Source organism: Rissa tridactyla, chromosome 5 (assembly GCF_028500815.1).
Source record: "Rissa tridactyla isolate bRisTri1 chromosome 5, bRisTri1.patW.cur.20221130, whole genome shotgun sequence".
NCBI lineage: Eukaryota > Metazoa > Chordata > Aves > Charadriiformes > Laridae > Rissa > Rissa tridactyla.
This window is the reverse complement of record NC_071470.1, coordinates 17,522,162-17,548,923: the sequence shown is the minus strand read 5'-3', so window position 1 is coordinate 17,548,923 and position 26,762 is coordinate 17,522,162. Positions and strand designations below refer to the sequence as shown.

At 35.5% G+C, this 26,762-nt stretch overlaps 1 protein-coding gene across 4 annotated transcripts in view; it reads right to left on the bottom strand.

The window, feature by feature from the left end:
- The window catches only part of ARAP2 (ArfGAP with RhoGAP domain, ankyrin repeat and PH domain 2), a 137,285-nt gene that overhangs the window by 53,849 nt on the left and 56,674 nt on the right, over positions 1–26,762 (bottom strand). For all 4 annotated transcript variants that reach the window (XR_008466694.1, XM_054203474.1, XM_054203473.1 and 1 more), the window contains 10 exons: positions 22,947–23,062; positions 21,605–21,804; positions 20,755–20,840; positions 19,917–20,099; positions 17,125–17,299; positions 15,480–15,614; positions 10,458–10,602; positions 8,140–8,242; positions 7,301–7,499; positions 5,172–5,235 (listed from right to left, as the gene is read on the bottom strand). Coding sequence is in view for 3 of the 4 variants with exons in the window: in XM_054203474.1 (XP_054059449.1) it covers positions 5,172–5,235; positions 7,301–7,499; positions 8,140–8,242; positions 10,458–10,602; positions 15,480–15,614; positions 17,125–17,299; positions 19,917–20,099; positions 20,755–20,840; positions 21,605–21,804; positions 22,947–23,062 (1,406 nt within the window). In the remaining variant the exon portion in view is untranslated. The remainder of the gene's footprint in view (positions 1–5,171; positions 5,236–7,300; positions 7,500–8,139; positions 8,243–10,457; positions 10,603–15,479; positions 15,615–17,124; positions 17,300–19,916; positions 20,100–20,754; positions 20,841–21,604; positions 21,805–22,946; positions 23,063–26,762) is intronic.

Below are 26,762 nucleotides of genomic sequence, written 5' to 3'. Positions count from 1 at the left end.
ATTTTAACGCTTTCAGGCAAACTTAACAACATTTTTTTCCTACTTGGCAACCATTTATTTATCTCCATGAACGTGGAAGGTGATATGAAAATGAAAGGGGAAATAGTTACCAGCAGAAAAGCAGAACTCTCCTCAAAACACAGTAGAAGTCTTCTACAGAACCTCATGAAGTAATAGACAGCTTTGCAGATCTAGCTTCTGCTTTTCACGTCAATGTCATCATCTCTTCCACACAGTTTTCAGAGACAGTAGTAACAACAAATACATGTATTTCTCACTGCACTAATTGCTATTATCAAAATATAAAGTTATATTAAATGCAAGGCTTAAGACTAAGCATATAAACAAAGGCTGAAGTATACTAATGTTCCATGTACCACAAAACTGTCAAGAATACTTCTAAGCTTACAGAATTAATCACATTTGAAAGAATTTTTACTGTAATGGTTACATAGATCTATCTATTATGCAGACTAACAGCTACCTTGCACAGACTCTGAACCGAAATGCATTCCTACAATATAAATTCAGTGCCTGCTACAGTATGTTTACATATGTGCTACTTCTTCCAGTTCAAAAAAGTTGATAGAGTTCACATTTCACAACAAATAGTTAGCAATAGTGACTACATGGTGAATAATGGCAGAGTTTTTGCTCTTGTTAAGTGTGAAGCACATACAGTCCATACCCAGGAAATTAATAATTTAAGTACTCAAACAAGATGGCACACCAATGTGGATTACTGCCTTAGTGAACTGAGGCAATTGAATTGGCACAAATGACTGCAGCAGTCCAAGATCACCTGGTCTCAACATCAAGGAAGCCACTGTTAGCTTTTCAACTTTATCATGGACTACCATCACACCCTTCTGCACCAGCAGTCAAACAAACAACATATGTGAGCACACTTTTCCACGACATTGCAAAGGCTTATCTTTAACCCATCTTGCGAAGTCCACTAGCTTTAGCTACATCTGTGTGCTTTGTTGCACAAGTCTGCATTGGGAAAGCAGCGATGCCAAGTGATTCTGGGTAAGGGTTGTGGGAGACAGGGTCAGAAACAGACATCAGCTCAGTGCCCTACAGTGATTTTCAAGTGATCATAATAATCTACATATCTGAAAACAGAAGTCCTAAGAAGGTATGCATTGCTATGAAACTGTATCAGAATAATCAAATTGCAACTAAAGCATGGAAATTCCACTAATAATTACAGATATACAACAAAGGTCAGCAATATTTCTTCAAAGGATGTTAAGGGACTTGTATCCAGCACATCATACTGGAAGCACAAGTCCTTTCACTCATCAGAGTCTTACGTTTAGATTATTTCTGGATTGTAGAATTTTGTACTCATAGCTGCATTTTACAAGATATCTTCCTGCTATCATCAAAGAGTTAAGAAGAAAGCACTGTAATTAATGAACCATCAGCATAAAGAAATTATGCCAGTATGCAGTGAAGGTTTATTATCTATAATAAGAAAGAGCTAACTATAAGAGAAGTGTAACAGGGGAAAAAAAAACAACAAACACCATCTGGATTACATTATGGTCTGAAAACATTCACTGACACCTAAGAGAGCTTAAATGATTACAGGAAAAAAGAATAAACATTTGACACTGAATTGTCTGCACAACTGTTTTTCCTTAAAGTATGGCATTAGAGATTTTGCATTAATTTTTATACATAGAAGATATATTTTAAAACTACTGTATATAGTTGTTTTCAGGCACCTTTCCTTTCTTCAGAGTACAGATCCCTCCTTGACCTCTGTAAAAATACACAGGAGTAGCTTCTTCACCTATCTACTATGCAACTTCTGTTTGGACGGCAACAAGAGATTATCACCAGTCACTTCATGAATTTTTACAAATAGATAGGAGAGATCAAGGCGGAAAAAACCTAAACTGAATATGGAGTGAACAAGAGGACATGCATCTGTGACAGAGGGAAGTGTCAGGCGCATAAATCCGGAAAATGGTTTCCACATCTAGCACGAAGTCCAGAAGCATTTTAACTATGAAAGCAGAACATAAGAGGAGATGAATGACCATCTGATTATGGCATAGGAAAACATTCTTGTGAGAAGTCAGGATTTCCAGCTGGGCTGGAGATAGTTCTAACAGGTTGGACAAGATGTTCCAGTAGAGATCAGAGTGCAACAAAATTTCAACAGGTGCTACAAAAGGGAGCCTGTTCCTCTCTAATTTACTTTAGCAAAGATACCTGAAGACAAACACGAAACATCTTTGAGATCTGAAAAAAATAGTATCTACAATTAGAAAAAGTCTAGGCTTACCGCGAAAATTTAGGAAGTACACTGAGCTTCAAAAACAACGATCTTCAAAAGAGAAACAGTCTTGTTGCTTTGAAAATGTTTTAGCCCGGTTCAATCTCTCATGATATGCTATTACTTTGCAATGTACAGTATGATTGCCACCTCTTATTTCTGACCTGGTAGTCTTCTTTCACTGAACGTGTCAGATAGAGCATAAATGAACAGCAAGGTGCTAAGTAGAAAACAGGGTAGAGGAAGAGGGCAAAAACGGTGGGGGAAGGAGGGTGGGAGTGGATTGTATTCATACCTAAGATACTTCAGAAAAATCTCACGTGCCTTTTGGTAGTATCCTCTCTGAATTCTTGTATTTTGTACAAGCTGTAAAGCATTGTGCACCTTGCAGCCCAAAATCAATTGTTGACTCTTCCTCTGAGTATTTATGGATCAGATGAACATTAAATTTATGTATCCCCTGAATTTAACATACACATAAATTTACTAAGTATTTTTTAAACGTCCAGAATTCAGAGATTTATTACGTTATGATTATTTCAGCAGTAACACTTGAGGGTTTTATAGTTCTGAAACTGTTTACATGCATATGCAATCACTCTTGTGAGAAGTCTGTTTGTAACAACTTAAGTCATTCTTTTGCCTACAGTAGCCAATGGAAAAAGTGTCAAAGAAAAAGGTATATGATACACATAATGTATGATTTTTGCTAATTTATCAACCCAATGACTGAGGAAAAAAAGGCCTAAGTATTTGAAAGTAATGAGAAATTAGTTTTAAGTCAGTAACAAAAACAACAGAATGGTATGACCTTCAATAGGAAAATACTCAGGGTATTTTCATCAATTCTAATACAATTGAGGAACACGTTGTAAGACACAGACCAAATTTATTTCTTTATACAAAAAAGGGTGGGGTTGTTTTTGTTTTGGTGTGGTTTTTGGTTTTGTTATTTTTAAACTTTTCTTAATTCAAGAAAAAGTCTTACTTGTTTTGTTTCATTCTTGCAATACTGTTTTGGGGGATTTTATCATTTATGAGATGTTTAAGTAACTAACAAATTAACATGAAAGCTGTCAATAGATCAGTGTATAGGGTCTCTTCCAAGTGATCAATCTATGCCAAAGTTGGCATTAGACAAGCACTGCTCCAAAATTACAGACAAAATAGGAAAAACTAGAAACTATGATATATCATTTAGTAGATGCTGATGACGTCTCAAAGGTATTAATTAATTTACTTAGGGTTTGGAGGGGCAGAAGGAGGATTGCTTCCATTTATAATAACCAAGTCTAAATATAAAGGTGATTTCATACTTAACCATTTTTCCCACGCACACGTTAAGTTTCTTATCACTGCAAGATGCAATACCTTGCAACCGCGCTGAACGCCTGGACACTTCTGGAGTAATATCCTAAGCAAGAACCACTATGCCAAAGCTTATGTACCCATACAGCTTTTAACGGTTAAGATACTGTGAACACTATGCATGTAAATTCTTTATGGCAGACTTCAATGAAGAAAAATTAAACGTATTCATGGCCAGCATAAATCAGACAGTGCCCCTGTTGAAATTATTTTCAAATAGTTCAGAATTTCCATTAAACTATTAAAGCAGTTCAGGGAAAACCTACCCTCACTTGAAAGAAATATTATAATGAAAGAAATAATAAAATCTGACTTGCAGCTAGAAATTCTGCTCAGCACTAGTATCTATGAAATTAGATGCACAGTTTGTATTCATCTGTTGGACTGCACTTTGAATGGGACACCTCTGGCTCCCTGGTTGGTCTGTGCCGCTTACTTAGTGCAGAATCCTTCAATATGCTTCTTCAAAAAAACCCAATCAACCAACCAACCAAACCAAGAAAAACCCGAAAACCAAAACCCACAAACAAACAAAAAACTGCACACAACAGGAAAAAGTGTTTGTTTCTGATGTGCGTCACCTTACTGAATTCTGGAACTTAAACAGTATCTTAGGAAGAGTTAAAATTCATAACACACAAGTTATAATGAGTTTCTCCACCAAGTTTCTCCAACTCTGAATAGATGTCAAAAGTATCTGCAAGTTTTGTTTGGTTTTGTTTACCCAACAAAGAGAAAAACAATCTTCCTTTATTAACCTATTATTGGCTATTCAGTATACTGTGTAAACACTGCACTACTTCGTACACAGACATTTGTCCAATAATCTATCACTGAAAAAAAACCCAGACCAACTCTATTACAAAAGAATTATTTTCAATAATTTTACTTTCATCTTTAAATTTTTACCCATATACGAGGCAGAAATACCCTATCTCACTTCGAGTTTCAACCTCCCCTATCATTATATTTGTCAGAGTCATCTCAGCAGAATAGTACCTACTTGGAAGCAGATACGGATCACGTTTGCTTCACAGGTATGTTTTTTTTCTAGCTAGTATGTTGTTAACTGAGATCAGAAATGACAGTAAGACTAACCAGGGAACTCATACCTACCCTCTCAATCCTGACCTACACAGACTGAAACACAGAATTGTGGGATATAAGAGTGATAAAAAAACTGAGAAGTGGTAAATGCTCCAAAGAGGTACTCTTTCTTTACAGGGTAAAAGAAGTTAAGTCCTTTTGAAGAAACTGTTATTGGCAGACTAATCTGACTGGGAATAATTTTCTCAATGGGAAAACTGCTTTTCATTAAACAGTACTTGTTAGCATTTCCTGACACAGACATAAAACGTAATTAATACACAAAGACTTTCCCTCCTTTAAAAAGCCTGCAAATTTACTCTCTCTAGCCACCACAAGTGAAAAAGCTCCATGACTGATCAGGAAGAATTCTAAGACATCAATATAAAAGCAGATCAAAGCTTTATTCAGATGGGAACCTTACCTTCCTTTTTCAACAAGAAGCAGGACGTCTATTTTCTCTCCATTTTGCATCACACTACTGATGGCTGAAAACAAAACACATACACAGTCATACGATCTATACAGACACGTATATACAGGCACACACAGACATGCATGCACATAGAGACATCTTTTTTTCAAAATTATCCTCAGTGACAAAAGGAGCGTGGAATTCTTAAATATTTCAAATAAAGAATGCTGCTGATAATAGAAAAAGCACTCCACAAAATACCGCAATACACTCACATTTACAAGAAAAATACAGAGAATTATAAAGAAAGGTTAAACAGGTACTTTTTGACGTGAAAACATGCTACAGTGTTTATTATATTAAAATTAAACTTGTGAATACAAGTTTTAGAACACATAACAATCAGAAATAAGCTGGATTTTGAAACCATTAATTTACTTGCACCCTAATGGCTGCAGGTATCTACAATAACATAACGTGAGTTGAATGTTATGCTGTAAAGACCACTGCCACCCTTCTTTATGTTGCCTTAAGCTATTCCTGCTAAAAAAAAGCACCCTGCAAAACACCTACATTATACATAATACAGAAAATACATCTGGATAATTTCCAGTAACAGTGCTTATAAAACTATACTGTGCACTATACTAAAAACGGTACAGTTAAATGTAACCTGTTTACTAACTCAAAATTCTGAAAAGTTAATTCTTTCAAAGTTTAGGTCTTATATATAATCCACATCTTATCTCAACTAATTCCCAGTGACAGTAAAGTCCTGAATAACAATGAAGCTCAAGAAACATATTCTGATGCATGTTATATGATGGTTTTGTATCACACATACTCCGCGCCTCGTTTACATTTACTGAGTCAAATATCAAGGAAGTGACTATACTCCCACTAACAATTCATTAATTGGCAAGTTTGTTACACAATTCAGTCTTAATAGTGGAGCAAAGTTATTTTGGGGAAAACCAGAAATCAAATTAAAAATAGAACTATGGATACATGATATTTCTAAGAAATTCTGTTGTACAACCAATATTTAAAAATCAAAACCCAAGCAAAACTGATTTTCAACCACAAGCTAAATGCGTGTTTCATTTCTATACTTGAGATATACACATATTTTGGATGCTTATATGACTAGGGTAGGAGCAATTACAGTTGCACTATCAAAACTAATATCAGAAACAGTTCTCCTTCTGCCTAACCTTTTAATTCTGAATCAAGATCAAAGAGTATTCACAAGTTAAAAGATAGCTAGAGGCATAAAAATATTCCTGATTAAAAACCACCTTCACGGTGTTATTCACAGCAAATGTAAGGTGGCAGTAAATAAACAGTAGAAAGCCCAATGGCATTTGGGCAAGTTGCTGCAAAACAGACCACAATCTGACAACATTTACAAAGAGGATCATCAATAAAGAGCTAAATTATCTTCTCTTTGTTACTTTAATATAAAATCTCAAATGATTTTTACTTTCCTACATAACATATTGCCTTGTTCTATATAAAAACAACTGGGGCAGATATGCTTAAAGAGGATTCAGAGCATAATTACAGACAATGATATAAAATTGGTCATAGAAGACCATTTGTATAAATATTATCTTTCCACGTCATGATATTGAGCAAAGAATATTTTTAGTACCAGAAAAAAAGAAAAGTCTATTAGTCTGTGAAATAGTTTTCCAAGAGAATTATAAATTTTCCAGTACATTTGAGTATTTTAAAACTAGGCCTGTCAATCATCTCAAGAAAATACGTTCTGCAGTGAGTATTTCTGCCCTGTCAAAAATATGAGACAATAATCCCAAAAGGTCATATATTATTATTCAATTCTGTACTCTTATAAGAAAGATACTGCTGCACCTGGAACAAAAATTGTCTTCATTCATTATGAAGCTGTGAAAAATCTCTCCAGCGTGTGCCACTAAGAAGGGAAAAAAATTCCAAGACAGAACTTCACCAACTCCATATTTAGATGAGAGTTGGAAGAGCATCTGGCTCATGCAAAGGAAGAGTTACTGAGCTCCCTAATGTTTATAACTTTAAAATGTAACAGAAGTGTCCTTAACAGTGAATTAATTCCATAGAGTATTTCATGAATTCTAGATGTTAAGCAAAATTCTTACTTAGTTCTTGCAGCCTCCTCAGATATATGGAATCTTCTTCAGCGTTCTCCATTTCAAGACAAAAATAAAGGCTCGACTTCTCTAAAGCAAACCAGCCTTTTCTCCACTGATCCAGGTTATGGCAGTCTTTGTAGTACAGCTGGCCAATCAGGTCACAGTCTCTCTCTAATAAGCATTCAGCCACAGGGGGAACAAAATGCTACCAAAGAAAATGGGGTGAGTCAGATGAAGAAAAAAAACCCTCTTCCCCTAAAAAAAAACAAATCAAGATATTGCAAAACTATAAGATTCAAGGACGAAATCCACAGTAAAAAAATAAGACTTTCAGATTTGTCATTCATAAACCCAGGTATACACTATATTTAAATTATAAAATCAAGTATAACATATTTTTCCTATTCATACTCTACAATTCAAACATTTTTGCTTTTAAAACCACAGTTATTTAATTAGTGATGTAGCTATTAGCATTTGGTACTATATAAAATATGGTGCTTCTTTATGACTTCTGTTTCAGCAAATAAAAGAATTGCAACCATAAACAACTTAACCGAAATAAATTCATATAGTATACGTCTTTATCCTAGAGGGCCTTTAATATATTCTTAAGGTCAGCATTAAAATGTTGCTTCAGTTCCTTTTCCATTTTATTTTATCATCTTGTTTCAAACATTAAATCACTGAAGTTATTTCTTCCTGCTGCACAAGAAACCTTTACACACACGATAGATCAGTATTCATCGAGAATGGCTTCTCAGAGGATTTTAAGCTAACAATGACACTTTACTCTTTGTGTAAAGGCTCCTGGCCTAACTGGAAAAGATAATTATCAGTATTACCTTAGCTATTGCCCAAGTCCATTTTCTTTGTGAATATGCAGTTTCAGCTCCAAATAGAAAAACACGGTCTGACATTAAGTAGATTTCAAAGGTGAAGATGTCCCTAAAGCAAGCAAGAGGAAACAGGCAGCTGTATGTAGTCTTCATAACAGCAGACAGACAAGAGTCCCACTTCTCTATTTTTTCATTATTTCATGCCTATGGAATGGAATCCATCTGCATTTCTCCTCCAATCTTACATTTATAACCCAGCTAATAACACAGTATTTTATAACATAACATGATCAAAGTGATTTTCAGGTCAATAATACATGTTTAGAGGCTACTGCATAATAGTTTGTTCAGCAATTCTGAAATTAATAAAAATATTTACATATAGTCATTAAAATTCACAGGGAATATTTTGCTTTTGCAAGTTCATGTGATTTCAGCAAGTATATTTTTTGGGTGCATTCAAAACATTATGTTTAGATTTAATATAAGCAGACAAACTCATTGAAGGGGAAGTTGTAAGCAAGTTACCACAGAATCATAGAAATGTTCGTTCAAAGGGACTTTTAGATGTCACTTGGTCTAATCTCCTGCTCAAAGCAGGACTATCACTAACCATGGATCAGAACAGCAACAAAAAGCCTTGAAAATCTTTGAGGACGGAGACTACTGTTTCTCTCAGCAACCTGTTCCTGTTCTCCACCATCCTTCTAATGAAAAGGCTTTTCCCATCATCCAGCCTGAAATTCCTAGGGTGAAATGCACGGTCAGTGCCACTCCTTGGATCACCTGCCACCACCAAGAAGAGTTTGGTTCTGTCATGTTTATGACTACTCTTTGAAGTTGCTGTAGCTCAAGAAGTTCTTAAAAGTTTTGGTTTTTTTTTTTTTTTTTTGGGGGGGGGGTTCTCACTTTTTTTTTTTCTTAAAAAGCATATAATTATTTAAACAGATGGACCCTGTTTTTCCATTTTTAACTGACAAATAATAAAGATATTAAAAGACAAAAAAGCGAACTAGTTGAAATTGGGGTGGAATTTGGAAAGCAAATATCTTGTTGGGACTTCAGGTCAGTCTTTAACTTATAAATTATGGTTCACCAATTTATAGTATGATTTTCTCTGTGACCTCTCCCTGGAATCCAAACAGATGAATGCTTTTTCCTTTCAATGCTGAAGACTGAGATTTGTATAAATCTGGAGAACTGAACATGAGTCAGTTCTGTCATTTTCAATAACCAATTTGAAAATTACTTGTAAATACTTAATTCTGACTCATAGAATAGGCATTTTAAGGACCGATTATTTCACTACATGAAATATCAATTTTTGGGAAGTTTCTTATAAAACTACCCAATTGAAGGTAAAGCGTAGCAGAAGGTTAGTCATCCCCTATAAGCAAAGTATTCAGCCAACGCATTTTTAAATTAGCTGTTATCCTGAAGTGGAACCATTTGGAGATGTAGCAAGCAATAGGTTGGATCTGATGACAGAAGAAAAAAAATGATATTTTTCTTTTTTCTGGATACCACAAAGCTATGCTACTGCAGAATAGTGAAGGCCATCTCCACTGTATTTTACAGCATGTTGAGGCATCACCATGCTTCTGGACTTCTCCCTTCTGAACACCCATTGTCTCTATAGTAGCTAAAGTCCTTTTTTGCAGTTGTCTTCTCCAGAAGCTTACTGAATAGACTCCATTTTCTTTGCAGACACTTTTGCTTTGTAACTACAAGCATTACAGCATTATACTGTAGAAAGATCACGTTATTTTACATACACACATACGTAAAGACCACAAAAAACAAGACCACAAAAAAGTTATCATCTTCAAACTAACGCAATGTTCAACAGTTATACTGTTGTCCTCAGCTGCAGAACAAAGAATGGGTTTCAAAGACTGATAGATCTGTGACCAAAACCAAAAGCATTATCAAGAACTTTGCTGCATTATTATCAGGAAGAAACAAAGCAAGAGTTTTGGCTTGAGGCAGAGGTCAATCCGAGAAAGAAAAATGAGTATTAATTGTTCAATTTATCACCATGTAACCTTTTAAGCACTGAGAATATGCATTACAGTTTTAATAAGAAACAGATGTATCTAATTTATGCTGCCCTTTTAAATTACCCTAACATTTTCATTATATCACTATAAAAAAAAATAATTCCCAAATACCACTTATTTCTTGAAGTCAACATAAAACAATTCAGTTTCTTTTTCTAAATTGCATGTTCAAAATTCATGAACAAATGAACAGCTCTGAAAACCCAGAATAAAATATTTGAAATACTTGAGTTTATTTATTGATATATTAATTTGGGAACCTACCCTCTATTTAAAAAGAAGCCTGACTTGTGTACTGCAAGACAGATAACTTCATTGATGTCAATCATACCATTAGGAGTGGTAGTTTTATCATTTTCATAGTAGCTCAGAAAGCCACTTTCCAAAGTGCACCATCTTTTGTTGCAATCTGCAATTAAAGAAATAATAGAAAAGTCAGTCGGCGTAACAATAAAAATTATCTCCTCCTATAGAAATTGCCCCACAGGATGCATAGCTCTGTTCTAACAGTAATACATTTACGATGAAATCTCAGTTTCAGTGACTTCAGTGGGCCAGGAATGCAGTGTCTGTGTTGATACTACTTAATCTACAGAAATTCTATCACATGGTACTTTAAGAAAAGAGTATTTCAAATATAACACACTTATTTTTGCTTTATGAGTATATTAAATCACTTCATAAGTTAACCTTACCAACCTTACCATTGTATAGGGCTTTTACTTCACTTGCTGTGGAACTTGATGGGGGAAGAGCTAGTACACAATGCCATGTTACATGTTTAGCAGAAGAGAGTGGAGGAAGCAAAAGGAAAACATACTACAAAGTTATAAACACTGAAAGCTACAAGAACAATATCTTCTGACAAAAGCTGATAGCAAAATGAGTGAGTGAATCACGGTATGTTGTAGCAAAAAAGGGCTACTCTTTCACGTTACTGGAACTAGAGGCCAAAACCAAGTCAATCTGTCTTCCGTCGTTCGGTAATGCTTGGGTGTCCACTCACTATCACAAGATCAAGGAAAACAATTTAAGCCTTTCAAATACACCAGAAAAAACATGGTCATACATGCCAGAACTGGTATCCATTGCACACTACTAGAATACACATGGAAAACACTATCAGAAGTTGTGGTTTTAACAAGATTAATTTAAAAAAAAATAAATATGCTATCAAAAGAGTAGAGGACACCAAACTGAAGAACAAAAAACTAACAGAACAACCCTTTCTAGGTACCTCAGTGATTGAGCTCGATTCTCTCCTACTGCAAGCCCAAGTGTCAGATAGTAATGAAATTGTACAGAATTTATTCCTGTATACTGGGGGAGATAAATGGATACATCGTAGACAGGCGGTAGCTATAGCCATTTCAGGATGGCATGTTCACATCAGAATGAATTGGAGATCTCTCCTGTTGCTGTTCGCATATATACCTGGCAAGGCTAAACTCATTTAGCAACACACTATAGTTTACCGGATGCTAGCGTTGTTGGAGTGCTTTCAGCTTGTAACAATTTACAGTTGCTGAGGATGGTTAAACTAGCTACTAAGAATTCTATCTTCAAATAACTTTGAATTATATATATTGGAATATCTAGTAATTGCCATCTATACTTTAAAAAAAAAAAAAAAAAAACAAAAACACCACATGACCACCAGGAAAAACAAGGTGGAGGGAAAAAAAAAAATCTGCAGAGCAACTTAAAAGTATTAGTTGTCATATTTAATTAAGAACTTAAAATATGAATACAGCACATGACATAGCATATAAATGACTATTTGCTACTCCAAATATTCATACATTCATTCTAGCTTATAGCTAGTTCTTAGAATATCATCTGAGGTGCATCTATTCCCACCACTGTAGAGAAGCAGGTTGTAAGAGAAAACAGTCTATTTCTACAGTCTTAACATTCCTATACAGCTGCAAGTATTCTGGTAAAGTATTTGTGAGAATTTGGTAAAACATCACTGGAAAAAAACACACCAAAAAATCAAACAAGAAACCAAACTGCAGTTGCAGTTAACCAATATCTTCTTAGTATGTTATCTGATATTTCATCCAATTAGTTTTTCTGTTATTTGCTATATGATTTATACATCTTTTATAAATACCTTGGTACTATTTTATTCGTATTTATTTGTATCATACTACTAGTTCTATCTATCTTCTGTCTAAATACACATTTTAAGTACTAAACCAAACATAAGATTAAGGGTTTGATCAGGAGTTGAGTTTGATCGTTTAGGGTTTTTTTGTCCCCCAACTTCCCCCCCGCATCCATCAAAGCCTATTCTACAAAATTGCTCACTGCTTCAATATTCATTAAACTGTTCCAACTCTCAAGGACAATTTTGGAACGTCAAGGCGTTTAACAGGGCTCCATGAAACCTTTCACACGAAAAACAGAAGCAAAAAGAAAATCAAACCTGAGCCACTAAACCTCTAACCTTTACTTTTTGATCCACCGCAACAGAATAGCACCGATGTTTGAGCTCCCTTCCTGCTGATCATCAATAGCTTTAACAACCACCTTCCTCAAGAGTTACGCACCCCTGCTGAAACCACTGATGCTGCTATAATGAAAAGTACACACAAAGTTGGTTTACTCTCTCCTGCACTAGCTTAAACCCACATAATGAAAAACTGGACCGTATTTCCAGGTGTTCCACCTGGTTGTTATAAAACCTGGGTTCAGTTCACAGCACTGAACGATTTCTTGAGTGTCCTTTTACCATTAGGGATCAGCCCACAAAGGGATAACAGTTTTCTGTGACAACACACACAGCGCTTAAATTTTTAGCCCTTAGCACTACAGGCAACCCTGACAACTGCCTCAGAGATTCATAGCCCTGAGGAAGAACTTAACTCCAGTTTAATGGTTTGACAGCTTAACAGGATTCTGGCTTGCAGTCCTCTCCACCAACAGCATTAAAAAAAATAAAAATAAATCAGTAGATCAAAAGCCCAATGCATTTTTGGACAGGGCCCAAAATTTAGACAAGTGCTGTAACCCCCGGTGAGAGAATGGTGCTCCCTCTCTGGCCCAGTGAGAACTCAATTAGTTCATGGCAATTCAGAACCGCTTCAACAGGAGAGTTTACTAATTTTCTCTAGAACTAAATAGCTAGGTCATGTTTTTGGATAATGTGACTTTCTTATTTGAATCTTTACAGGCAGAGGAGGGAATTGAAACTGTATCTCCCACACATTAGTTCTCTAACCATCAAATTATTTTCTAAAGACAGTAAGAAGGAAAAAAAAATAATTACCACCTATTCCCAAAAATCTGTGATATGCATATCTTGTATTACTTCATGTTAATAAGGTTTTATAAAGGTAGAAACAGTTCTTGATGTAGGGGAAAAAAAGTCAATACAGAAGGGAAAAAAAAAATTACGTGCTTTATGTTTCAAATAGCAAAAAAAACACCAAACTTTTGTCATAATACTTCTTATACATGGCTGAGATATATTAGAGCCCTCAGGCAAGAGCAGTTTCTAATTCAAAATTGCAGGGTTTTTTTGCTGTTGGTGAAAGGATGTTATTATTACATCTTCCTCCCTTGTCCCGTTTGTCATTTGTCTTCTTGAACTGCAAATGGTCAGGGAAACCTATCTTCCTATGTATCTGTAAAGCACCCACCCCAGAAACATCAGTCCTGATAAACACATGGGTAATTCAACATGAATGTAAAAATGAAGCAAACGCACATCCACAAAAAAAATCCCTCAAAAAATAAACAGTAGAACATCTACAGGACACTATCACAGTTTTAGAGGCCAAAACCTGAGCTGAGGGAAATCTGGTTCCTTTCCATTTACTGTACGTGTCTTGAAGTAGTAAGTGCAATGCTAAGCAATAGACTACAAGCTTTCAAAGCAGCATCATTTCTGTCCAGTAATAATTTATGATGGAAGACAGTCAAAATTCAGTTGTTTCTTGTCTGAGGACTTTCTTCATAAGTATTTTTAAGGCAACCTACTAATGATGCTCCCTCCCACTGCATCTCCCCCAAAAGTACTACAGAAGACATTCTGTGAGCATTTATAGCAAAAATCTTCAATCTATACAGATATTTACAAACTTATACTGCACTTCTAACATATCATTGTGTTAGAAGAGACCAGTAATATTGCCTTGTATCTGATCTCTACTTCTCTTAGTGGGGTCTGTCTTTTTTTTTTTTTTTTTTTTTTTTTTTTTTAAGTTTTTTAATGAATATAGATACCCACAGCACAGAAGACAAGGTCTGCACTTAGAGCAAGTAGTAGTCAGGTTTGCAGTTATTCCTTTCTTTGCATGTTTGTTAACAACTGCAAAGTTGCTGGGAAATGCCCATGATCACACTTTAGTTCTCTTGATCACCCAATGCTTTCAAGAATTTGGACCCACACTAACATATAGCTTCTTCTAAAACATATTTAAAAAGGAGCTATGTGCTTTAACACGCTTAAACTCCACTAAGGATCTTAAAGGCATACACGACAAGAATATAAACATTTTCATACAAAAAATACATACATAGCAACACAGGATGCCGTGTCAAGATTTTAGAATCAATAAAATCAACCATAAATCAGCCTAGATTTTAAAAATTGACACCATTTGTTTGTTTAGATGGAAGAAAAATAGAGGAACGCCACTGGGGAGAAAAAGGGGGGGCGGGGGGGGGGAAGCGAAGAAATTTATCTGATAACTTCTCTCCCAAAAAAAACAAAAGAAATCAGAGAAGACTGATATACACAGAAGACCATGTATATCTACTGTAATATACACATATTTTCACCCCACAAGGCTCAATTTGTTGTAAAGTTGTTAAAAGTGCTCATTTCTACTTGGAATACTTTTAAAATTTGTGAGCTTGAGAAATGTCCTAGGTGTCAGGCATTTGGACTCTTACTAAAAAGCCAGTGATACTTTTAAATGATTTCTGGAATACTACAATTTTAGATGGAAACTACTTTTTGGCAATTAGTAGCATCCATCTAAATATAATTAAAGTGGGAAGTGTTTTAAAGTGTTTTTTATTTAACAAAAACTGTTGTTAACTGTGTAATTTTTCAGTAGTTCAGTTTTCTTCCTCTGCCAACCACTGAATAAAGAGATCAAGACAATCAGTATTTTCTTTATCTAAAAGAGGTCTACCAAATCAAAACAGGGTATATCATATCAAAGACATTTTATCTTTTAAAAAGTAATGCAAGAAGTTAAAAAGAATCAAATTTATCCAAGCCATACATATTCCTGTATTATTCAAATGCATAACGTAAAAGTAAAATACCTTCTTTTAATTTCTTCTCCGTAAGAAGCTTAGCTGTATTAGAAGAAACTTTGTACAAGAATTCACAAAGAAAGGTGGAATGTGAAGAATCTTCAGAAAAGCCACTTTCAAAACAAGTATCATAGTTTGGGAAATCTATTAAAAGACAAAGGAGTAAGTAACATATAGAACTTGCATCAACTATTTCTCCACAGGTCTTTCTAGCAGGTGTATCCGTAGATATGTAATTGCTCTGTAATATCTTCATTACGACACAGATTCATTTTATTGATTTATTTTTATAATTGGAGTAAAACTCCTACGTATTCATTAAAGAAACATTGGTTCACATTTGTTACAACATTGCCATTGTCTACCACTGCTTGCCAATGTAATCTAAAATATGGTTTTCTGCTGTACCAAGCTTTTATTCTCATCCCTTACATAACATACTTCAACAGAAGGGAATTGTTTCTCTTGAGGGCTTACCTAGGAGTTTACCACCAACTCTGGCAGCAGACTGACGATTCAGAGAATCGCTGTCAACCTGCAATGACCTCCCTTTCTCTGAAGAGAAGAACAAACACTAGCACCAGCCCATGGCGATGCTGCCTTGGCTGGAAGGCTAACAGTAGAAAAGACAGAGCCAAGACAAGCAGACTTCTCTCTAGCAAGCAAAAATCCCCATAGCTGCATGTTTGCACAGTGACTGAGCTCAACATCCTGCAATCCAGTGCCTGGCACTTGTGACAGAGCAATGCTCAGGCAGAACTTAAGGCACCGCATTTCCTGTAGGATGCCCTAAAATCATCCCTGTGTTTCCCACAAAAACTTTTGTTGTTCAGCCTATGCAGGGTTATTTTGCAGAGTGGCATGAGACAATGGAAAGCTGGTCCAGGAGTATGTCCACAATGCTGGTTGCAGTATAACATAGCTCTTTTTTTCCAGTGTAAATCTGGATGTGACCCTTCATTCCCAGACTGCTTCAGATACTGTACAGACCTTTTAAAAGGTAAGCTCAGGCACATCCATACTCTGCAGCTTATTTATTTACTTTTAAAGGTAGGTTTCTGTTTTCAAGAGCCTCATAACAGTCACACACTGCAACCAGAACTGTTGACTTTCAAGGCCAAAGTTTATCATGTTCTCCAACCTGTAACAGAAGTTGTGATCTGCAAAAAAGATAGTTTGCTGGGACAGATCTTATTATGGGTTCAAGAGGTGAGTTTTATTTTGGGAGGAGAGTTTGGTAAAAAACAGCTAGGTCTGTGTTCAGTAGGCATAGATATCAATTTAAACAATTTTTAAGAAAAAACAAAGCCCCAGACAAATACTGTAGATACATCTTAATTGTACATACCCATTTTTTTCAGCCAAAAGCCTGATAATATTGGCAAAGCAGATGATGTTTTTCTTTTGTGTTATAAATAAGGGTATGAGGTCTATTACTTATCATTGGCTTTTTTATTCTAAACTTGATGCCTGAGCAAAATAAAAGTAACTTGTACACAATTATATATGCTGTCTGCTAGCAACAGTTAATGCTACCACAACTCCCCCTCCACTGTACCACTGTTGTTCAAATGCCAGTTTTTCTTCTAAATTCCTTCCTTCCCTTTTGCTCAATATAAAATTAGAAGACCAAGACAAAGAGAATGTATCCTACCTGAGAACTTATTATGGTACAGGAATTCCATTTGCAGTCTTTGTCCAGCTTTCTTGGCTAATAAGTATGGAGTGCTGTAAACAGGGTCTCCAGTGGCACACATAGCATCAGCCCCGCTAAACAGCAACATCAGAGTTTCTAGCACATCTTGTTTAACTACAGCAGCACACAGAGCCTTATCATGGAGCAGAAAAACAAGAATTCTGTTTAAATTAGGAATTTATTGGCAACAAGTACATGTAATTTAGATGGAAATCATTTCACCTCCAATATAGCTCCCCAGCATTTTCAAAGACCATAAACTCTGAGAAGTAGCAGGAGTCATGAAGTATGGTCTGAATCTAGAAAAAAGCAGCAACAACAAAAAAAGAAAACCCAAAAACATCATGAACCCAAACCCTGCAAGGTGTTGCTGCCACAAGTTTCACGTGGGAAGGATAACATGAACTAATAGAACTGGAGGGGAAGCTTGTTGTTTATTTACATTAAAAATTCCCCCTCATTTTCCTTCACACACCAAACTACTAAAGAAAAAAACCCCAACTTATTATTTCAGACCTCAAAAATTCAATCAAAGAGACAAGATTTGATCCTTAAATTCTATTACTAGGAAACAGACTGAAATTCATACATAGTTTTTCAAAACTATGGTCACAGTCAATAAAGCAACTATTCTTTAGGGTATCTTCATACTTGACCATCTTCCTTGAGATTTAAAGATCTCACCACATGCTAAAACATCAGTCCCATTCATTTCTGTATACGCAAAGACAGATAAACATAACAATTTTTTTTTCCTCAAAATCTTGATAGAAAATCTTAAAACCAGGACTAACTACACAATTACAGCAATCTATTCCATAACAATTCATATGATTTAATAGGTATTTAAATAACTCAGTTAATGAATTAGTTTTTCTGAAATGATTAAGGCAGAAGTCACTCAACACAAGAAAAGGACTACTCCAAAATTCAGCTACTCTAATAAAAATAGACTGTGTCCAGTTCTGGGCTCCCCGGTTCAAGAGGGACAGGGAACTGCTGGAGAGGGTGCAGCAAAGGCCTACAAAGGTGATTACAGGATTGGAACACCTCTCTTATGAAGAAAGGTTGATGGATTTTGGTCTCTTCAGTCTGGAAAAAAGATGGCTGAGGGGGGACCTTATCAATGCTTATAAATACTTAAAGGGTGGGTGTCAGGAGGATGGGGCCAGGCTCTTTTCAGTGGTGCCCGGGGGCAGGACAAGAGGTAATGGGCACAAACTTGAGCATAGGAAGTTCCATCTAAACACGAGAAGGAAAATCTTTACTCTGAGGGTGGCAGAGCACTGGAACAGGCTGCCCAGAGAGGTGGTGGAGTCTCCGTCTCTGGAGACATTCAAAACCCACCTGGACGCGTTCCTGTGCAACCTGCTCTAAGACGACCCTGCTGTGGCAGGGGGGTTGGACTAGATGATCTCCAGAGGTCCCTTCCAACCCTGACCGTTCTGTGATACATATCCAGCACGCATGAGATGACAAGTCAGACAGTCCAGTAAAAGTTCTAGAATTACTTGGCAATTACAACCTTATTACATGGTAATTTCATATCTCTATAGAACATCTGATATTTTGCTCAGTAGTTAAATGAGTAATTGACAGACACTCTTCCCCACCATGAACAAAAAACTGATTTCAGAAAAATCAAGCCTGTAAAACACAGAGCTATTTTCTATGGTCTGCATTTACAATACTAAATAAAGTCTCTTGCACAGCTGCTACCAATACCAAATGCTTTATTTTGCTAAGACATAGAGTTCCCCATGAAGCCCTAAAGTGTTTCCCAATTCCAATGAAATGCAAAAAAACCTATATTCAAGCTATACAGTAAGATGGTTCTATACTTTGGCAAGAGGTGTTTTAATGACAACTATTCTTACATGCCCTTATTTCAACTTACGTGTATAACTAACATACAACTTATAAATTGTACAGAAAATAACACTTCCTTTGTGACACAATAACCATTGAACAAATGAGACCTCTCTAGATGAGACCACAATAACTTTTAAATGTTACTGCCTCCCCACAACCTCTGCATACCCTTTGAGATGATTTGACTCATGTAATTGAATGCATTATCATTGTAATATATATGCTTCTTCTATATTCATAAACCCTAAACAATCATGACTCTGAAATCAACAAATTTTAGAAGTCAGTCAAATGGACATCAAAAATTACACACAAATTGATAATTATAATTAGCTTTTTCTACTTTATAACTGTAAAGAATGTGTTATTACTGTAAAAGGAAACAGTGAGAACACACATTTTTCATCATTAATTCTAGTTTGTTTCATTTCCAATTAGCTACAAGCTACTATATGAATGTGCATGAGCTTCTTTCACCATTGATAGCACTGAATCATCTAATGTACTGGAATGTTAGATGTCAGACATAGAAGATATCAAAAACACACCAAGAAGGAATCTAAAGAAGTGAAGTGGGAATTTGCATCCCTAGAGTGCGTATTTGAAGAAAAATAAAGATCCATATTCATCGATCCCTCTGGAAGACGTATTACAGGCACCATATAGTTACCTTAACCTTTTACAAACAAACTGGAAAAACTAGGAACTAAGAAGTCATAAAATGAATCCTGTAAAGGCTCCAAGACAACCCTTATTCAGTTCTGTGAGAATGTCACTCAGGATTCTGAGTTTAGTTCTTACCAGTTTAACAAGATGACCAAACACAGATACAATACAATATAAATAGTCTGGTATGGGCTTACCCATTCTAATATTACCTTATTCAACTGTTCCTTGGTTTTGTAGTGAAAAGGTGCTTTCCTAAATTTTCCCTCTTTGTATTTTTGTGTAATGAATTCTATCCTTTTTTCTGCAGGGGCATCCATATTCAGCTGTTCTTCTGGAGGAAGATTTCCTGCCCAAAAACTGTTTGCCCTCTTATTTCCAATGATGATAAAGAGCTGGATGAGGTGCAAGAAAAAAAGAAAAAGCGAAAGACCATGAAGGATATGAAGGTAGCCTCTAAATAGTTTTCAGCTGCTAAAAAGAAAAGAAAATTCCCTGCAGGAGACGGAAGCCTCTCTCAGTCACTGCCTATGGTCATCTACAAATCTGTAGTCATCATTTATCATCAACAGCAAATAAGCTTTACAAGGCTAACCAGTTATAGTATTTCAATACATATTAGAACATACCAGTAAAACGTCAGAGAAAACTAGCATATGTTTCAAAGAAAACACTGCTGACTCGACCCTCTCTATCACACCATTTTTTAACACCCCAAGCAACTAAACTGGTGGCGAGAAGTTTCCTTTCTTTTCCCCTTCTCAATAGTGCCCATCAAGATTGCTCTCAAAAGCATTTTATTTCTTTTTCCGCAAAAAACCTAGATGCTTGGAGAAATACTAAGAAAAATTCTGCAGATCGTTATCAAAACAAATTAATATTTTGAATGACACAAAGGTATATTATTCCAGGAAACCTTAAGTTTACTGTAACAGCAGCATGTTATTTAGCAGCTATACGTTCAGTTTTCTTGTGAATAAAGCAATAAAGAACTCCTACGCATACACTAGGTTTCAAGATGGAACAAAGAGTTAGAGTATCACAACATACCTCAATAAGTTCATTGCTCCAAATGCTGGCATCCATCTTTAAACTCCGGACCTTTGAATCTCTTGGTCCCAAAGATCTGTGCTGTCCTGAAAATCCAAGAGTATTTTTACTTAACTAAAGCACTTAAGCTAGGTTTCTCTTCTGTTAAAAAAAAATAAATTAATGAAGACAGATTTATTCTAGTTGCTATTTCTAAAAAAGGCTGGGTTTGACATTTCAATATAAAATAAAAGCACCAACACACCCCTCCCCCCAGTTAAAAAAATAAATAAAAAATGGTTTGCATTTGATAGTAATGAATAAATAAAGTAGGCTGCCTGGTGCAGAATACATTTGAGAGGGTTTGTTTTGAAAGAAAGCCTAGAGTTATAAACAATTTCCCTGAATCTACTGCTTAAGCACATATTTAAATATAAAACATGGTAGAACTGGATTTTTGGTAGTATCTGAAAAAGCTATTGTCAGTAAAATATGCCCTGATGTAATAGAATTAATACCTCAAATTTATACACTAAAAATTGTTATCCTTTGGCATCCAGCCTTGCAAAAGCCAGCCATTTACCATGAAATGCTAGTGTGTCTTAATTTCCACTAATTGTGAAGGATTATTCATCTGAGGGAAACCAATCACCTTACAGACCTGTCATTTATGCATGGAAGTGCTTTAGAATAAGGATGACCTTGCTATTAAAAAAAAAAAAGAAAGAAAAAAGTAATGTTCACTTTTTGTTTGTCAAAACTTTCACAAGGATGGCAGTGTAAAAAAGAAAAAAAACAATTCAAGGACACACAGAGATATGCAAATATGACATTTTGTAGAACCCACACGGTCTGTCATTAATTACTCTACCTGCGCACTTCTTACAAATGACAACACAGAGATTGATGGATGCCCAGTCAGGACTCGGAGCTTTACAGTCAGCACAGCTCCTGTTGGACTCATTGAACCAAATCTTCTCAGCTACTTCATAATCAGACAGAGTTTCTGCTATTGATTGCTGCAGTGCTTCAATCCAGTCTTGTTTCTCTCTTTCCGACTCTGCTGTAAAGCTGAAACAATTGACTTTTCTGTGTTATTGATCTTTATTTTAAAGCCCAATTAAACATAGCCTGTAGTGTCTCTTATTACATTTACACCCAAAATCACAGTCAAAAAATCTTCCTTTACACAGATACAAATACCAAGATGAAATGTATTATTTTGTATTTTTAGTCAATGAAGACTCCCTCTGTTTTTGTGTTCAGTTTTCAAGAAAACCATTACTAGCATGAGCTACGTAGCTTTTGTAACGTTCAAGTTACGTTCCTGAGTTACTTTCAATCTTTCTACGTTACTACATACCAAACTTAAAGCCTGAACTTTAACAAAAGCATAGAATGATCTAAGGAAACACGGAGACTTACTGAGGAGTAACAAACTTGCTAACTACAACAGCCAAAAAATGCTTTTCATTTAAATTTATCTTTTTGAAAAATATAAATAATAATAATAAGCAAACACCAACATGGTGATGGCTGAGAGAAGCTCAAAGAATTAGCTACCTACCATCTAGCCACAGATTCAAATCACGGATCAAAGCTAATTTACCTGCTACTCTAGTGGACTGAGAATGAAAGGAAATTCTTTGCTAACATTTAGCAAATCCACGAGAACAAAGTGATTTCTTCTTCTCCTGCATTACTGAGATTTCATTTAAGAAACGCTGCAACACTTAAGGCTTTTATTAGCATATATTCTTATTTTCTTAAACATCATTACAAGTCCCAGCATCAGCCAAAGTGAAACATTCTACTGATTTCAATGGAGGATTTCTACAAGGGATGGCACATGATTGATTCATTTCTTTTAGAATGAAATGTTTACTATTAAATGGCTGCAACATTATTTCACTACTACAGTTTATTATTCTTTAAGATGGAGTCAGGTTGTTAAAGTGACTTTTTTTTCTTCTGCCTTTGCACAGAATGAACAAAGAAGGCTAAATAAAAATACAAACCTGTGGGCATAGGAGGTAACAGATGAAGTACACAGCTAAACAAAGGAAAGAAAATCCTTCTGTTTTTTTTAAAAGAACATGCTGAGCATTCTTAATAAAAATATTGCCTTTTCATCTAAACTAGATAAGTCTTTGTAGTGTGAAGCAAGTATTTCTTGAGTGCATTTTTTGTAACGTAAATATTAAAGTTCTCACCTAAAGCTTTTATAAGGAGTAATTATTTCAAAAGATTGCTTTGCAGTCCGATCCACTTGTTTTACATTTGCCACGTTCATAGGGATTAAAGTGATACCAAATCCTGTCTTAAAATCCTATAAGAAAAGACAGTAAGTTCAGGGTTTTATCATTCAAGAATCAAACATGTATAGAATAATTAAATCAGCATGGTCCAAAAAGACAAGGTCAGTAATACACATTTTGGGCACAACACGCAAACTCCTTCTAATTCATTAACGGATAAATAAACCTATACTAAATATACTAAACTATACTAAAACACTATGCTTCTAATTGCTGAAATGACCTTACTTGATTGTTAGTAGGAGAAAAAATGCACACTGTAACTATTAATAAAGGAAAAAAAGGTTAAATAACAGATTGCATTAAAATGTGGATCCAAAACTACAGAATTATCTAGCTTAAGTCATGCTTTAGTGACTAAATAATGTTTATACATCTAAATCTTTCTCATTGACAGCAGTTTTGCCTGCTTTTAAACAGACTGTTTTAACAAATAGAATATATTATGTATAAAATTCTTTCTTAAACTTTTGGTTGGTCATGTTTCTGATGTATTAGATGAACTAAACATGTCAAACATCTGAAAAAAGTCCTATGCAGCAGCTAAAATAGACAAAGGGTTATCCGTTACTCAATTATTAAAAATGCTAAGTATTTTTGCCTTAAAACAAGAGAAATTATCTTTTTCCCCCTCCCCTGCATGGATCAATTTTACATTAACACAGTTGGGAAATAAAATGTTCAGTGAGCTCTTGTGAGGCTCTCTCAAATGCACGCATTTTGGAAACAGATAGGGACATATGTGTACAGATTCTGATCTATTCGGAACACCATCAGAATCTCCTTCTTAAACTGCTTTAGATGTTCATCTAGTGGTAGTCAGTTCCACAAGTTAATTTCTGGAAACATTAGCATACTTCTTGGAAACAGTAACTGCATCAGAAACAAAAACAAACTACATCACCCAAGCAAACAGCCAAGTCCACTGATCTTGCCATCTGCAAGATGTTCACCAAGTTAACTCTCACATAACAAGTAGTTGGGTATAGGCTGATAAAAGTATGAGCACTGGAGGCGAAAAGCTCCAGAGTTACCTGCCTGTGCAGAGGGGACTGTTCTTCTAGTAAATACATATTTAAACCTGCACCACTGACAAGTTTCTCGTCATAAGATTTTCAAATTTTCTGAGTGTTGAAGCTCACCTGGAGAAGATACTTCACAAAACACTTTTCACTTCATTCCCCTATTTCAGATATGATCAAATAAAAGTATTATTTTAATCGTGACTGATAAGGCTAAATCCAACATAAAACACACATTTGGGTCTATGCACAAGTGGAAATACTAATTATATCATATCAGGCATTGAAGAGAATTATGCCCCAAAAGGCATTATAGCATTTATTTTAAGATGAGATTTTTAAAATGCCATCATTTCCACTGACTAAACGTAGTGTGGGATAAGTCAGCTAATGCTTCCTTCCCAGACTGCTTATTAAGAATTTTTATTTTTTTTACCTTCGTTACCTTTGGAAGTAATGGTGTGGAACCCAGGTGTGGATTTCAGCACAAACCTTTATAAAAAGCAGTAACTTTTCAACAAGGACCCTGGCTTAGCCACTCCTCATATAATATATTTTTTTAATATTGTTACCTTTTTTCTCCCCTCATATCCCTTAACATAGACATTTTTATTCTCCCCCCTCATCTTCAGCCCTCACCTCATTTTCCTATAAATCAAAGGTTTTCATACTGACACATCTGCCTTACAAGAGAGCAGAGAGTGATGTGAAGCCTACACAGCCCCTAATTCATCCTCAAAGATCAGTTCTATGGGAAAAGAGTGGGCAGAATAATCTCTTTCAGTATGAACCTGACAGCATACTCTGTAGCAGTGAAGCATTCTTAAAGTCAGACATAACCAGTGAGAAAAACAGTGAAAAAGAAACAGAAGCATGAGTAAAAAAAGATTGAGGATACAAAAATACCAGATTTTTATTTCTATTAGCAGCGGTGTCTTAAATCAAATGAGGAAAATGAAAAAAAAAACCAACCCACAAACTTTAACTTTCTGGAATTAAGTGGTTTGTATTTCTGAGATGTAAATTGGACGCAGGTTTCATTTGTTGGTTTCAATTATTTCAAATATTTGGACTTAAGAAGTCCTGATTTTTAAAGGACCCATAACAAGACTATTCTTGTACCTGAACAACAGTGCAGTGCATTCTTTGTTATTTAAATAACAGCTGAAAGATTGCCAGAAGTCATGGTTAATAGGAGTTCAATATACACTTAGGTCCAGGTTAGAGTTTACTGAAGGTAAATGATGAATAATGAGGATGACTGAAATAATAGTTACCATACTGAGCCAGATCAAAAGTTCACCTAGTACACTGCCCTTTAAGCACTTGCTACTGGCAACTGTCATAAAAAGAATGTAAATAAGAAAAGGTTTTCTTATTTTCCCAGTTTTTCCCAAACATTTCCTCCCAAAATTTTCCTCATTTTCCCAAACAAGCCTCCAGCAATCTAAGGGCTTCCAGCTCAGGAAGTCCCTGAGCAAACAGCTACAGCAAAGCCATCATACTTACTAGCCATTGACAGCCACATCCTCAAGGAATTTAAACAAATGAATTCTTTGAGGCCTCCCCAGCATCCTACTTCATAAATTTACCAAATATTAATTGTACAAAAAAGTAGTTCCTTTTGTGCATGTATGCTGGGGGTTTTTTTGCCTGATAACCGAGAATTTCCTTACGTGACATTAGAGAAAAGCATCGATAACTAAACTTTATTCATCTATCTATTCCATACTACTCCTTCTTGAAAATCTCTATCCTATATTTCCTTCAGTCTTTTCTTTTTCATACCTTCAAGGAGCTAGCTGTGCTCACCTTCCTCCAAGCAAAAAGGGAGCAGGCTGCATGGAAGCACCCTGCAGGCCGAAGATGGCACACATTTATGTCTGCGAAGACAGTCGCCAAATTTTGTTGTACTGAACTTAACAATGCAGAACAAATAGAGCATTCTAGAAAGGAAATGTATTAATTTGAAAGTCTTTACCTTTATTTGGAGCACCATCCCTCCAAAATTTGCACACGTACCCAGTGTATGAACAATCCCACTGAAGGGAGAATAACTACTATCATGTTTTAAATTCAGCAAGCCTGTTAAGACCTTGCAGTACTGAATTTCAGTGTGAGGGATGTCAGAAAGGGTAAGAAATTAGAAGTGAGGAATATACTTTTCAGAACTGTAGATGGTGGCAAATTAACCAATTTCATTAGTACATTAGAGTACAGTTATTTCCATAACGGTTCAAACAAACTCTTTATGGTAACTGTGCAACACTTGGCATAAACTAGGTTTTGCGAGTGACAGGTACATGGGAATCTGATTTTCAAGGTTCAGAATTATATGCTTTCAGGAGTGCAGTCTTGTTCTCTCCTTCAGAAACCAAAGTGGGAATTGGTACAGGGAAGAAAGAAATGCTCCACTTCGAAAGATAAATTCATTTGAGTGCACAAGAGTACAATAGGGCCATTCAAGCACTATACAAAATGTACTGACAGCAAGACCAAGCAGTATCTTTTCAGAATAAGAATTTTCTTGCTTCTACGGACTGAAAGCTCATTGTTTCAGATAGATAAAACTGTGTTAGACTTTCTGAAAAACAAAGGACAGTTTAAGATCATTCAAAAATGCACAGAGAAAGCTGAGGGTTTGTTTCTTTTTTTTTTTTTTAAATATAGGTATGTCCTAAATGTCTGT